We start from the raw sequence: 16,217 nt of genomic DNA, 5'->3' as shown, positions 1-16,217 counted from the left end.
CTTTGGAAAGTGAGCGTGTGCGCAACGCGTCGAATGACAGCGTTGACGACTTTGTCTCGAAAATATGCATTTTACTATCTTACTGGTGATGGAAACAAAGCATTTCAAGTATATTTGGCAACGATGAGCAGAACTTTGGTTTAGGTTCATGACAAAGCAATTTCAGCCCCATTGACCAAAGCCGGGGTCACACTAGCATGGTGAGCCCCTCTATCGGTCTCGAGTACCATGTTACCGTGCTAAGGAAAAACGCCGTATGAACCTGCAGACGTTGCCAAATTCCCTTCAATAAAAACCTTATTTACTGGACAAATTTTAAATGTTTTTCTTCACTTTTTCCAGACAATTTTGTTCGCAAATTTGTCTAAAATTTCTGAAACTTTCAAGGATAAATACGCATACTTTGTCTTAAAAATACATGTTTTATCTGGGGCGATTTGGCAACTCTCGAATGTTCATATGGCGTTCTTCCTTAGCATGCAAGGCAGCATGAGTTTCAAGCCTTTCAGTGATATCATACGTCATACACTGGAGAAAAAGTCGCTTGGATCTAGAGTCTAGATTCTTAAAAACATTGTCAAAAGAATACTCTTGATTCAATCGGACCTTTGGCTGGAATGGACCACTAGACAGGGTACAAATTTAAGCATTCTGATATAAGTTTCTCAACCAAAATTTCACGTAGAACACGATATCGCAATGAAAATTACTAAAACCAACTCCTAAGGAAGATATTGACCTTTTTATTTCACATTGGTTACGAGGATTTGAACTGCCCGCTCACGAGAAACTCAAAGCTCTGCGTGAGTCAAATCGCGCACTACAACGGTTTCGCAATCTTCTCTATTGAGCAATATTCATTTCCCACCATGTGCTGTTCAAACTATAAGAAATTTGCTATAGCTGAGCCAAAGCGTGAAGACTGAGGTTGCCAGATTTTTATATCGCAGAGACTGTCATGATAAACGTTTAGCGCGCGATGTGAATCACGTAGAGCATTGAGTTTTCATGAGCGGGTGTTTGAATCCACGCATCAAGAATCATTAAATATCTTCGTAAGGCGTTGATTACGGTAATTTTCGTTGTGCGCATCGTGTTCTACGTGAAATTTTGGTTTAGACACATGTATCAGAAGCTGAAATTCGTACATTGTCTAGTGGTCCATTAAAGGGAACTCCGCCTAAATCAAGAGGCTTGGCTCTTCGATTCAAGGAAAAATCGGATTGAATCAAGGGTATTGTTTCTTGTCATTGCATGTTATTAAAAGTCTGAACTCTGTATCCAAGCAATTTTTTTTCCAGTCTATCGCGTTTTGCAGTCAAAAACACAAGCCTCACAACTACTGTCGTCAGTCAAATTTTAAACGAAGAATTATGCTTCATAAATTTTGTTCAAAAGATCAAATTTTTCAAAAAATGACGGAACTACCAACGACCCCTCTGATGGTTTGTATAATTTACGGGGAAAACTCTAAAAAAATGGAAGGAACACGGATAATTTTTCTTTTGTTGGTAAAGTAGTAGCTTTTTATTTTCAGCATAAAAGCACTCGGGTATGATTTCCTCTGCGCTTGTGCCGGTAAAATCAATACCAATCCTTGCCTTGGAAGAGCCAAGGATTGACTCGATAGCTAGCCAACATAACTGATCATGCAATCAGTTATCTGTCAAAGCCTGCTCGTTCCCGTTTATTGATTTGGTTAATTTTCGACTCCACCGAACCTTGGTGGGGCACTGACAAAGCGCGGAGATGAGTGTATGGAAGCATTTGACTTAGAAGATTGAACGAAAGCCTGTCAAAATGATTGTTCGTTCGATTTCGCATCCATTGCTATGTTATAATTTTCCGAAAAGCTTAGGGAATCCGAGTTATATTGATTTAAAAATTCGTCAGCACACCCGAAACCCGATTTTGACGCTCGTTCCCGTACGTTTCGCGACTCCGTGTGGGAGAAAACGCATGAACCAAACAAAATTCGAAAAGCCAGTTCATATTTTGCGCTTTTTTGAAACTTTGACAGGATTTTTAGGAATTCACGTCAAGGCGGAGTTGCCGGCATTGAATATTACCCATTTAATCACGCCCAGCCACACGCATACAGCCTTATTCTGTAGTTGGTACTGTCGATTTATCAAATCGACGGTATTATCTATCTCTCTGCAACGGCAGTGATGCCCGACAAAAACGAAATATCGATATTGTAAAGAGAGTGTATCAAAATCAATGGATCTATAGGTCCATTGCCAAAACTACTGATCAGACAGCTTGTGTAATTCGGTAGCTTTTTTGATTATTGTAGTATATTTGAGAGTTACGACTCTAAAATGGCAACGTTGATTCCCTGTGGTTTCGCTTAAAAGCAGCCAAATTTAGGCTCAAAATGACCTATACAATCATCCTACAAAGTTTAGTTTATACAAACTCCGCTCGGTCACTTTTTGGCCATTTTGCATAACCCTCTCTGTATCTTTTCAACCTATCGAAAAAGAAGAATTTTTTTTGTATGAAAAATAAAAAGAGACGATTGATTACAGCTTAAAATCAGTTTTAAATGACGCAATGAACGCAGTCCGTGTAAAAGCGTCCACCAGCTAAAAGAGGCGAGACGGCTGAAAAATAGGTACAAGCTTGCTAGTCATGATGGCTACAATTGCCAAGTCAATGTTAAAATGAACCCTAGTCGCAGATAATTTGAAATGTAGTGACTCTTTTTTATACAATCCGGCATCCTTTGTTACGAAGCAGATATTTTCTTCATTGCTTATTTGTTACAACCTTTAAACTGGTGCGTAACCGCGCGCACGAAAGCAGTTGGATGTTCAGACATGCATGTTTGCGGTAAACTTCTCACAGTTGGTGTTGAAGTCTCATATCTACTTTTACTCTCTCGTCTTCGTCTCTTACATGCATTTATCCTTATATCTATCGAGAGGCCGGTGGATGGATGAATTTTTTAAGATTGTTTTTCCTTAATGGACCACTAGACAAGGTACGAATTTAAGCAATCTGATACATGTTTCTTAACCAGAATTTCACGTAGAACACGATTCACACTATGAAAATTACCGAAATCAACTTCTAACGAAGATATTAACGTTTTTATTTCGCATGATTACGAGGAATTTGAACTGCCCGCTCACAAGAAACTCAAAGCTCTACGTGAGTCAAATCGCGCACTACAACGGTTTCAGCAAGCTTCTCAATCGAGCAATGTTCATTTTCCACCATGTGTTGTTCAAACTATTGGTAATTTGCTATAGCTGAGCCAAAGTGTCAAGATTGAAGTTGAAGATTTTTACATCGCAGAGACTGTCATGATAAACATTTAGCGCGCGATGTGAATCACGTAGAGCATTGAGTTTTCATGAGCGGGTGGTTTGAATCCACGCATCAAGAATCATTAAATATCTTCGTCAGGAGTTGATTTTGGTAATTTCGTTGTGCGTATCGTGTTCTACATGAAATTTTGATTGAGAAAATGTATCAGAATGCTGAAATTCGTACCTTGTCTAGTGGTCCATTGTTAAGTAAAAGATCAAATATTTTTACCTGAAATCCCAAAATTTTTGACTAGATGTCGGGAGATATGCATGCTCTCGTGAGTAGAAATTCCCTCGGAAATTTCCCATCCATACGTCATAACCTTGATCAAACAGCATAAAACCTGAGGAAATAGGATATGAAATATTTATCATGAAATTTTTCCTAAAACACTTTTTCCAGTTCATTAAAATATAATTACGTAGATGTTCCAACTTTCTTTTTGTTCCCATATTTTCAATCATCTAAGAATAATCTCTCTAACTTGTAATCCTATTTTTTCACTCATACGAAGGATCTGCTAAATTATTAATTACGCTCAACAACTCGTCAATAATAATGAAAGTGGTCAGACGCATCAGTAAATTTTTAAAACCACGCACTTCCAATAGTTGGGGAAAAAAAAGATTGGCTAGATGTCTCTTTAACAGATATTTATATGCTGACTAATTATGCACTTCACGTTTCCAAACTTTTTTTCTCTCGAGTTCTCCAATTGATAAGTAATCCTAAAAAGTACAGCACTGTGAAAATTGTATTAAAAAGATTTATGATTAGTTGTAGATTTTTGTTGCGTTTTATTATATTCTTTGTCATGGTGATCTTCAAATTTTCTCCTTCATTAAAACTGCACTTTACAACGAAAAGATCTCGTAGTTCCATTTGTAAGAACGTACATCTAACATCAATAAATGGACTCTCAAACTGATCTGGTACATTCAACGAGTGTCTGATTTGAATTGTCATGATTGATTGGTGATGAGTGACGTAGAGGAATTGGCACATATGTTACGGGCCGATTGCAATGTGCCCCGGCCAGATTCAATTGTGCCCAGTTTTTCTCAGGCCGATCACGAACAGCCCAAAATTGGGATCGTCTCGTAACACATATTATACTAATACTGTATCCAAAAGAGGTGCAGGACGATCCTTGTGCCAGATATTACTGCAGGATATGTATCTGAGATATTTTTTCTCGATTTGGGGAAAAAAATCTCAGGAACAGATATATGTAGAAAGGTATAGCAAGAAAGATTTACCCAAGCTTTTTCCTGGGCCTGCTAAAAGCCACGTGACAGAGCTATCCATCAATCCATGCATGAGTAACACTGGAGGTTTCTCGCTCTTTTGGACCAGTCGATGCATTGTCAAAATATATCCATCTTTTGTTTGAACTTTGTGAACTTCTGTTTGGGTATTTGTAGAAAGTCCCGATTTGATCCTGTAAAAAATAATACCAGACATGTTTTTAAAAGTGTATTTATTCCAAGTATATTTAAATGTACTCCTTTGAAGTAATTGATTCAGTTTTTCACCCATAATATGATACAAATGCACATGACGTTGTTACCGATATGAAGCAAACTCGACTATTTTCAATTTTATTTGTAATAAATATAAATGGTGAAACCGCATAAATGCGTTTCTCGGTTTGCGGCCATTGCAAACTTCCTGTCACATTTTTTTTTATTTTCTATACCTGGAAAACTACTGAATATAATAATTTGAAAATTTTAGTGATTTTTTCTTCTCACGTGAAGAATATTCTGTGAAAACTTCAAGCCATGATGTTTATTCGGTCTCCTTTTAAAATACAAAATAGTAGTAGAGATTTCGAAAAAACTGCAACCGAGATACTCATTTTTGCAGTTTCGCCGTCAACATATTTTTGTAACAACCATTGAAGGGGCCTTCGGCCCAAATAAACAGATCCTAATAAAAGGATGTAAGATATTTTTGCTTCGAATAATTTGATTGGGGACCCTGAGGACAAAGTTGCCAGATTGCGTGCAAAAACCTGGTCATTTTGCGTTGAGTTAATGGGGTGGTGTGAAGAATTTTCAGCAGAATTTGGCAACACTGTCTGGGGATCCCCATCACTTGGGCATACTTGTTGGAGGTGCGTACTACGTTCCCTTATTTTGATATTGGTCGAGTCTTTTAAACCAGTGGTTCGCAGATAGTGGTTGATGTATATAGCCTCCTTTGATAAAAAAATTTTCTACTTGTAAACTCTTCAAAAAGTTATATAAAATTTTATTACAGTAAGCGGAACAATTTTCTATTACAAAGCACAGAGGTATACATAGAAAGCTGCCGTAGTAATTATGACTACAACCTGCAGAATCATACAGTTTTCACCATTGTCTCTGATTGGCCAGGGCCGAGTTGTCTCCAAACTTTCCAAGGAAGAGAATCGGGGACTCCTCCTGATACAAAAGAGGAGGGAAAGGTTCGAAAGGACCCTGAGAGGCTGTGCGTGAGAAATTTCTCGAAAAAGGCCCCAAAACCTGTAAAAAGAGCCTTTTTGGGGCCTATTTTGGCAGTGGCGCAGTTTGCTCATGTAATTGGTCGTCTTCATATCAAAAGAAGCTATCTCCATTGTGATATTGGCTTTGTTATGCACGTATTCTTATGGTCCCAGGACCCATGTCTCAATAAAGAGATTCTTTCTCACATTTGAATGATGTCTTTCAGAATTATTTTGAGTCGATATTAAAATTGAATCGTCTTTGCCAATATGGACACGAAAAATGCTTACTACTAATTAGCAACGAAACAAAAGAATCTGGTATTTTAAGTTTTGCTGGAATAGTGCATTTATTATTTCATGATTCGTTTAAAACAGATACTTAGACCCAGTGAAAGTTTGTAGAAAAACATACAAAAAACAAATCAGAACGAAAATTGTGACTGCATTTTCTTAGGAGCATTGCGTTTCAAAATAATATTTTTGTGCAAGGTTTTTTGCCCACGAGGGTAAAGTGAAAAATCGTGCTTTTAAAATTGCTCGTAAAAGTAAATATGGCTATTAAGATTTAAGGACTCTTCTTTGAGAATCACTGGGCTACAAGACACTACTCTTCTTTGAGACAGGAATATTATATATTTTCGTACAAAATAATTTTCATGGTGGTCGGTGGGAAAACCCGGTTAATACTCTTGTCAGAAACCATTAAGTGTGTGCGGAGGTGTGTAAAACCACTAGGCCTCATCCGATTTTTGCGTTCAATAATTCAATATGTCCAAATCAACATGAAACTAGTTTGGCGCACGGTCTCTCCCAATTTGTTAACCGAGAATTTTCTGAAGAAGGAAAATATAATAATAATTCGAGTGCGTCCAGGCTCGCATTTGACGTGTGGGCATCATATCATACAATGTGGTGGGATATAACTTCAATTCTTCATTGCCAAGCCACTTGACTGGGTGTTATCGATCCTTGCTCGAAGAATGCGCAGTACATTCGTATCTTAAATTATATGAGCAAGATGTCGAGTGTCCTCGAACTCTACAGGAGAGTCTGACTAAGGATGACAGCTGATTTAGATGCGAGTGCTAGAAAAGTACTTTGCCAAAAGTGTTTTATCCCTATGAATAAATTAGCTTCGCTTATATAGCTTCATCTATTGTAAATATGAGAAGAGACAGGGAAAATTGAATTCAATTTTTTGTCCATTTTGATCTCTGCTTTTAGAGGAGAGAAGCTGCTGAGAATAGAATAATTATATTATTATTTTATCGAAATGAAACACTTTAACTCTGAGTGTGGCAATTCAGTAGGTAATGAGTTGCGCTAAGCTCTTTTCTGTCGAGATTGTGAATAATATAGAATGAAGAGCAATACTTCATTAAAATTGAGCAAAGGTTTTCTGTAGACAACTTTTTCAATGCATGAAGGGAAACTAGACTCCATAAATCCCCACCACAGCTAGCCCTTAAGTACGGTCCTATCTTTTCTTAGTTGTCACATTCTAGATTTTTTTTTAATTTAATGGAAGCGTCATAAAGAAATGGAGTTCTTCATTACAATGATTTACTTCAAAATACGCGATGATTCTTCGTGTTAAATGAAATTTGGTGAATCAATTAGAGGCATTTTGTTCGAGTAATCTTCTTTCGATCAAAAATTTCATTTCATACAGAGTAAAAATCCAAATTTTAAATACAAGTAATTTAGAATCAGTAAAATATTCAAATTCAAACTGCCATGGAGTTCCTACACTTTTTAGTCCCCATTCCGATCATGTTAAATGTGAAGAAAGATTGGTTCTTCTTTCTACCCTGTCGTTAAAGTCTCCACGTTAATTCATCCTCCGTTTTACAGAATAGCAGTGGTGATTCTTGTAAAGGCCCTTTTCAGAGAGAAAGTATCTCAAGTTTCAGAGAGACCCATCGTCCAAAAAGACGTGAATAGCCAAATACGCTGAATGTCTTTAAATAAATTAACTAACCGACTAAAATGGGCAAGAGCTCATTTCGGATCCATTGTTTTCGATGCTTGCATTGTGCATGCAAACATTAAACTTTAGAGGGTAGATTTGTTTTCAGCGACCAGTCTATAACCTGACCCATGTGTATACTGCCTTGCTAAGGAAGAACGCCGTATGGACATTCGAGAGTTGCCAATTTTTCCTTGATAAAAAGTGTATTTTTGACGCAGTTGAAGCATATTTTCCCTTGAAATTTTCAGATATTTTTGATTGAATTGCGTACAAAATAGTCTGAAAATTTTGAGGAGAAATATTTACAATTTTCCCAGAAAATTCGGTTTTCATCGAAGGAAATTCGGCAACGTCTGAAGGCTCATACGGCGTTCTTCCTTACCACGGCAGTATACACCTCCTTATATTATCCAGCAGTTAAAACTCCGGCGCGCGGCGTTTCAATGACTGTGTGTGAGTGAGCAAAATAAATACGGAAGCATGTGTCTGTCGTATTACTCAATCGGAAACGGGCTCTTGACGAGCACTTGCACGGTTTTTTTAATGTCCCAGTGACCGAGCTTACTCCAGCGTGCAATTAATTGCTGTGGTGCTGCGCCGGCATCACTCCTGCGTTGGGTGCCCCGGGGTGAAGTTTGACCGGCTACCTCTGCACGTCCATCTCTCCGCGAATAGCATCTCGTCAGCTGAGGAAGAGACAGACCGTTGCGCAAGACGCCAAAATTAGTCCGACTATTCATTTGTTTAGACGAGTCCCTCGTTTTCAAATGCATTGGCGCGGCGTGAATTGCGATGTATCGATTGTTATGCCATTTAAACCTACGGTAAAGAATCGATTATTAAGGTGTCCGCTGCGAACACCCTGTCATTGATCCTTTTCCATAGTTTAAATGGCATAGCAATCGATATATCGCAATTCACGCCACGCCACTGTTCAAATGTACCACACCGCGCCGTAATAAGGAAAAACGCCGAATGAGTGTTCGAAGGCTGCCGGATTTCTATCGTGGATAAATATTTATTTCAGAGGAAATTTATTTTTATCTATAACCAAAATCTTCAGGTACTTTAGATTAAAGTGCGAATAGAATCTCCTTAAGAATTCGAAGAAGAATACCTACTCACAAATATCAATACAAATTTGTATTTTATCAAGGAAAATTTTACAACGCCTCAAGGCTTTTGCGCCACCGAAAAAAAAGGAATCTTAAATTTGCCGCCAAGAGGTATTTTTTCTTAAATTAAGAATTTTTCTGTTTAACATAAACTATGTTTTTGCTTAACCCAAGAATTATTTTTCTTGTATCAAGAAACATGCAGCTTCATTCAAGATGAAAAAAATTCTTGGCGACGAATTCAAGAATCATCATGCTTGAGCCAAGCGCATTTTTTTCCCAGTGCGGCGTTATTCCTTAGCACAGCAGTACACCGCACCGCGCCGCACAGTGGATGGAGGGAATGGGAAGGGCCGGATATGAAATTTTGGATTAATAACTGCAAATTTTAACGTTTATTTCGTCAAATTTTAAATTCAAATGGGTGCTCCTGGAAGAAATTTTCACGAGGCAACCAATAGAATAACTTGTGATCCCTCAATGATTTGTAAAAACGAAGTTATAAGCTTTTGAAATTTCCACATTGTGTCCAACCTCTCTAATTGACTCGACACACCGTGCGCCGGGCCGCTCACGCTCTTCCGGAAAATTTTTTAATCGCGTATGATGACCTATTTTTCTTTTTTAAAGAGATTAACTTCATTTTAGACGGCCCTTTTAGAATCGATTATTTTTACTAGATTTAAATGGAGAATGAAACGTATTGCCAACTTGCAAGGATCACCACTGCCTTCAACCCACTTCCTCGAACCTCTCATGCTTGAGCCTCGACCGCTATCAATAACTTAAAACAACTTACGTGATTTCATTCAGTTCATTTTTTTTATTGCTCAAACACTGTCGTCGTAGAAATCTGCCCCCAAAATCTCGAAACAGCTTGAGTGTAAATGCACGCTTCAAAAATGGTGGCAGCATCAATGGGAAATTACTAGGAACCAGTGGTCAGGAAGTTAGATTGTAAAGTAACCGGTTCTTGCAGCGATGCCAAGAGTGGGTCAAGATTCATGTAGGTCATATGGCTTTGTGTAAAAATTTCCTGATATTTGAATGCAACCTTGCAATGTTAAGTCAAGCCGCCTCATTCTGTGTCGTTCATCTTAATACCGATGTTGTTATTTTGGTGATGTAATTACTGCATTTCTCAAACAAAAAAGCTCCTCAGCATCAAAGTGTGTCACATTCCTTGGCACCTCCTATGGCAAATACGACGCTTTAAAAAACTTTTTTTTTCAATCAATACATCCTTATTCGTTTACTTTCCTCATTAATTATGATACTTTATCATTCATTCGATATGATAACTGAATTTTTAGGGTGATGCGGTCATCGACTTTGTAAAAGAAGTTTGAAAGGCAACTTATAATGATTGTGTGTCTTTACTTTTATCACGATGATAATGCAATTCGATCATGTTTTATTTTCCCCTTTTCCTTTTCAATTAAATTCTTTATGCATTCTTAAGAGCTGAGATGAATCCCAGTTGTTGGGCCTAAATCCACTTTTCGTCCCAATTCCTTTTTTGCTTTTTCAATCTAGAGAATTAAATATTCAAAATAGATTTTTCTAGTCTCTAGCCTAGGAAGTTGAACATTTTCAACATGTTTTAAAAGAACTTTTCATCTTAAATTCTATTTAGTAACGATTTGTGTCGGGGAGGAATTTTCCTACCGCCATGGGAGACATGTCCGCATGTATGTTGTTTCCTGCTCCACCCCAGATATTAGTTTCTGTGTATCTGATGGAGACGATTATTCTTCAAATTGAGACTTAATTGTATTTTTCCACCGATAAATATGGGTACCGATACTTGCTGTATTAACTCAGCTCACATTAGCTAACAAGTACAAACCGGTTACGGTATCAATACGCACAATTCAAATGAATGAATGAAGAGTCGAACATTCTAGTATTTTGTCGTGTGATCATTGGCCACTTACGATTCACTCCGTAATGGGAACTAATTTCGAATACCCAATTCAAATAAATTAGCAGATCTGCTGGATGCGCAAGCTCGGAATTTAATAATATTACGAACGGACGGTAATGCCATCGAGTTGTTATTTGAAGAGGTGTAATAAAATTGCGTCAGTGCATATGTTTTGAATTTACTCGATCGAATGATCGTACTAAATTTGAATACTGGAATTATGACGTCATCGGAACCATCAAATTTCCGTTGAGTACTTTGACGTCGATTGCAGCGCTTATTTTGACCGTACCAGAGCACTAAATTGAGGATTGGTTCTGCAGCGTCGCGTGTTTTGCGATTGATCTGCAATTTAAACCTATGGAAAAGAATCGATATACAGGGTTTTCGCAAAGCACACAATAGTAATCGATTATTTATCTTAGCTTCAAATGGAGATGTATCGATAATCGATCATTCACACTTAGCCACTGGATCAGTTATGGAGGAAAGCAACGGGCGCTCTTTTGAATAATCACCTCTACGAAGACGTTGAACCGTGCGAGAATGAAAATGTATGCTGCGACCATTTCAAGTTGGAAGACCCGAGAAGCTTGCATTAATTTCCTCATCATTATCCCTTGCATAACGTCAGATCACGCTGAAAGCGGAACAAAGTTCCCTCCTTAGATTAAGTAACTTTGACCCGCGAACTAATTTGCGTCACGGAGTCTCATAGTCCTTACACGCCATCAAGTGCTCATTGCGACAATTGTGATGATGATTAATGACAACTGCAAATGAAGGTGTCATTTTTGAATCGTTGTCTTTGACGCAAATAGGCTGTCAAAAGGACCTTTTTTGTGATATTGTTGGGAGGGAGGGATATGTGAATCAAAATGTGCAGCAAGGAATTAAGTTTTTTGTAAAATAAGATCTGTTTTTTTAGGATTTCTAGGATTTTTTTTAGAAATTTCCAGGATTTATTTCTCCTCAAGGAAAGTTTTTATTTCAAAATGCTAATTTCATTAAAATGCAGGAGCATAACTTGCTTATTCTTGACAGAAAATAAAATTTGCAGAAAAAAATTACTACCTTCTTATTTTAATAATAAATCAACAAATTAATCTGAGGAAAGGCTGCAAAGACTCCAAAAAGTCCAAAGATTAAAAAAAAACCCAAGACGTTTTGAGAAATGGCAATCTCATTTTCAACCGTAATAAGAGAAAAGTGAGTCTTTGATTCGCTGTCATTGCGGGTCCGAGACTGCGAGGTCTTCGTCAAAATCTCAGAATCGTCATTTGATACATTATTTCGGGGACTTTTTACCGACAAACAGAAGATCTGAAACGTCGGTCTTTGAGACCATCCCATCAAAAGCATTGCTCATTTTCTATCCACGCGTTGAAGTCTTTATCTTCCGAAGCATACGAATCTCATAATCACCCTCATTTACATTACTTCCGAGAAGTATTCATCGACGAAAATTCTTGGATTAGCAATTAGATTGTTATTACTTCGAAACGTCCCGGTTTTTTGTACTTTTTAGTAGCTATTCCCTAGATTAAGCTGTTATTCTATTATGTGCTTCTGCTGATTGAGTTATTTATCATTCTTTGTCCTAATTAATTGGTTTCCTTTCTATCGAGTGCCATAGGAGTATTCGTCAAACTCAACTTAGGTTAATATCGAAGATTTTTTGAGGTTTTGTTACCCTTTCTCTCTCACGGTAAATTTTTCATCTTCCAAGAAATAATTGCTCCCTATATATTAAACTTAAATGGAGGTTTTATAGATCGTCTAGTGAATATTTCCCGTGCTGCGATGCTGTTAAGATTTATCACTGGGGTTCTTGTTTTTCGGAAGGAATTTCAGTTATGGTACAAAAACAATGTCAGATGTCCCAAAGCTACTTCAAATTATTCCAAAAATAATTCAAGTGCGAGAAATAGTCGTTGGACCCTCATTTTGTCCAGACAGAAATGTGTCCATCACAAAAGGGATTGAAGGCAAAATTATAGTGTACAAAAACAAACCTTTGGGCTTTCCAAGTGATATGAACATGTAAAGTACCAATATTAACGGGCGAGGATTATGAACAGTAAGTAAGTGAATCATAAAGCTTTAGAATACTGTCGTGCTAGGAAAAACGTCGTATGAGCCCTCAAGCACTGCCAAATTTCATTTGATGAAAAATGAATTCTCTGTTAAAATTTGGAATATTTTTCTCGATTTTTTCAGACGATTTCGTCCGCAGTTCAATCTAATATATCTGAAAATTGCAAGAGAAAATATATAACTTTTTTTTAATAAAAAACTATTTTATCGAGGGAGATTTGGCAACATCTGAAGGCTCTTACGGCGTTTTCCCTTAGCACAGCTGCAGAGTAGAAGGCGCAGGGATTCACTCCGACCGTCAACGTAGGACGGTTATTTCACACAAGATCACGAAGGGCCTTGGTGATACCAGCCAATTCAAAAACAATGAGTCGTAAAAAAGTCAATTTTAAAATTACTGTAATTCGCATTTTTTTTTCTTCGTCCGATGATTCGCTACGCTTAGCACGGCAGCGCGCAGGAGGTAAGGCCCCCCCGCGACCTCGCGCGGTCTCAGCGCGGATCAAGATTTGGAGCAACTACCGACTCCAGAAATCGCGTTTGGCGTGGAGCTGCCGGTGCTTGGTAACATATGTTTAAGACTGGCGTGGCGTGATTTGCGATATATCGATTGATCTGCCATTTGAACCAATGGAAAAGGATCGATAAACAGGTTGTTCGAACGAGCAGCTTAATAATCGATTCTTTACAATAGTTTCAGAAGTATCGATAGTCGCAGTGGCGTGGCGTGAATTGTGATGTATCGATTGTTCTGTCATTTAAACTTACGGTAAAGAATCGATTATTAAGGTGTTCGCTGAGAACACCCTGTTTATCTTTCATTTTCCAAAGGTTTAAACGGCATAACAATCGATATATCGCAAACTACGCCACGCCACTGGATAGTCGCCTCATCACTGGTTGAAGAATGTGTGCGAGCAAAGAAATCCATCTACGTTATTTCCTCTATTTTTATACTACTAACTATTCTCTGCAACGCATTCATTAAAAAAATCTTTTGATTATTTAATAGCCGACATCAATTATTTACTGCATGAAAAACATTGAGAGAGTTGAGACATTGGCTCTGAAAAAGTTGTTTTCCAAAATTATCATTGAACTATCATTGATTCAGCGCTGCAAAAGATATCTCGAAAGTAAACAAATCGACTAATTTTCACACAAATGCGCATAAAAGCTTTACCCAACTGTGATTGTTTTTGATGACAAGAGTGAGTTAACTGATGAATGATACTTTTAAGAGGTTTGTCAAAACTTTAGCAGAGTAATAGCATTATAAAAATGAGGTTTCTTCAAAAAGAGTATGGATCCGATTTTTTTTTCTTCATAAGTATTTTTCGTAGGGGAAGAAGGCGGGTTTAAGGTGAATCCTCGATACTTTTAAGGACGACTTGATAATAGAGCAATTAATCGATAATCTTTGGATGGAAGGATAATTTTTTCGAAATTTTTAAGCATCAAAACAAAATGTAGAACATCAGGTATTCGGCCACAAATTATGACCAAGAAACTTCTTGAAATGACAAAAGTACGTCGAAAGTGAATACCGGAAATAGGTTTGCTTTTCAATTTGCGGTATTTGCTCTGGATATACTTTTGAATTCTCGATACTTCTGAAAAAATGACCGAAAATCCAGGAATCATCTCTTGATCAATCGATTTTCAAATCGTTCTTCAAAAGGCTGAAAAACCATTTTAACATTCAAAATCATAGATGCCCTGTGCGAAACGAAATACCAAATACATTTTTGAGTGGAGGGGTAGCAGATGGTATAAAAATAATTTTGTTCATCAAGGAGCCTCATCAAGTTCATCAATGCCCTGAGGAAGATTCGGCCATTTCACCCGTGATCATCACTTACAAATCAAAGGATTGAATTTTCGGGTTTGTCACAATGCCTGATGAACTTAGCACGAACAAAGCTGGCACTCATTGTTGTTTTCGGTGCGTGTATGCATGTGCGTAGTATCTAAAACGTTGAAAAGATTTCAGGAAGTACGTTGGGAAGATTGTATTGTTTCACAGACAGAGGCACTGCATGTGTCTTTCCGCGTTATATTCCGGGAAGTTTAATTAACTCATAGATTCGGGAAAATGTAGGGTTACCCTGTTGAAGGATTTTAGACCAGCTATACATACTTCCTATTCTTTTATTTCTTCTGAGACATTGCTAGTTTTGAATCATAATAATTTTTTCTATCTGGAAAGTATTTAAAAATAGTTGAAAGGCAATCAGTAAGGCTCGATATTTGAAGAAATACTTTAGAGAAACTGCAAGAGTCAAGGAAAAGTCAGGCAACTTCTATTTTGAAATGCAATGAGAGTGAGTTCGGAGCATCAATATGGGTGGCTGTGAATATTTTATTTATCAACCATCTTGAAGTCACAGTCCCTCCGGAACCAGCGTATCCAACAAAAATGACTGAAAGCTTTGATTGATGGATATTTTTAGGTAGGTTTTTTGGCTTTATGCGTGCAAAGTAGAATTTTATTGACATACATTACATCAAAATTGCTATGCTACTATCGTTAATGTAAGAAGAATAGTTCATTATATTTCATACACATTTGTAAGAAAATCAGAGTCAACGGACGATCAGGGCCAGATTAAGGGGGTGGCCACATGGGCCGCGGCCCATGGCGGCAAATCTAGCAGGCGGCAAATTTTGCAATTTTTTTAAATGTAGGTATAAAAAAAATCGGATTTAGAAAAAAATTACAAACAAAATCCTTCATTTCCTGAGAGAATAGTAATTTCTTATCGTCTTTCGGTGATACAAGAGACAGCACCTTTAATTAATCGAGTTAAGAGAGAGACCAAATACGAAATTTGGCCAGGAACGGCGCGACTCAGAGAGAAATGATGACGAGGACTTGAGATGAAAAGGAGAAGCCCTCGGCGCGTCGGTCGGCATGTAACACATATTAGCGGCTACATTCCTACAAGACTGCACGAATACTTCACACATCGCATCAAACTTGTAAGCGGTCACTGCGGTCAGCGTGAAACGGATAGCGCCTACAAGAATGCATGCACACTTCACACATTGCGCCAAACACAATGCGGTCGGTCAGCGTGAAACGCATAGCGCCTACAAGACTGCGTGAATACTTCACGCATTGTATCAAACACAGTGCGTTCAGCAGCGGTCGTCGGCGTGAAACTCATAGCGCCTACAAAACTGTCGGAATACTTCACGCATTGCTCCAAACACGGTGCGGTCTGCGCGGCGCGGCGGCGGATGTCAAAATCATTAATCCACATTTATGTTTGATCTTTCATAATTTTTTCGTTCATTTCTTATGAATGG

At 37.8% G+C, this 16,217-nt stretch overlaps 1 protein-coding gene across 1 annotated transcript in view; it reads right to left on the bottom strand.

Moving 5' to 3' along the window:
• Positions 1-16,217, bottom strand: part of LOC109036183 (lipase 1) — a 30,385-nt gene that overhangs the window by 10,571 nt on the left and 3,597 nt on the right. Inside the window, exons 2-3 of the mRNA XM_019050162.2 lie at positions 4,581-4,762; positions 3,550-3,664 (exon numbers count right to left, since the gene is read on the bottom strand). Of these exons, the coding sequence (XP_018905707.2) occupies positions 3,550-3,664; positions 4,581-4,686 (221 nt within the window). The 5' untranslated portion in view covers positions 4,687-4,762. The remainder of the gene's footprint in view (positions 1-3,549; positions 3,665-4,580; positions 4,763-16,217) is intronic.

The sequence above is a fragment of the Bemisia tabaci genome, chromosome 3, assembly GCF_918797505.1.
Source record: "Bemisia tabaci chromosome 3, PGI_BMITA_v3".
NCBI classification, from domain to species: Eukaryota; Metazoa; Arthropoda; class Insecta; order Hemiptera; family Aleyrodidae; genus Bemisia; species Bemisia tabaci.
Note: the sequence above shows the minus strand (reverse complement) of the source record. Positions and strands in the feature narration are given on the sequence as shown.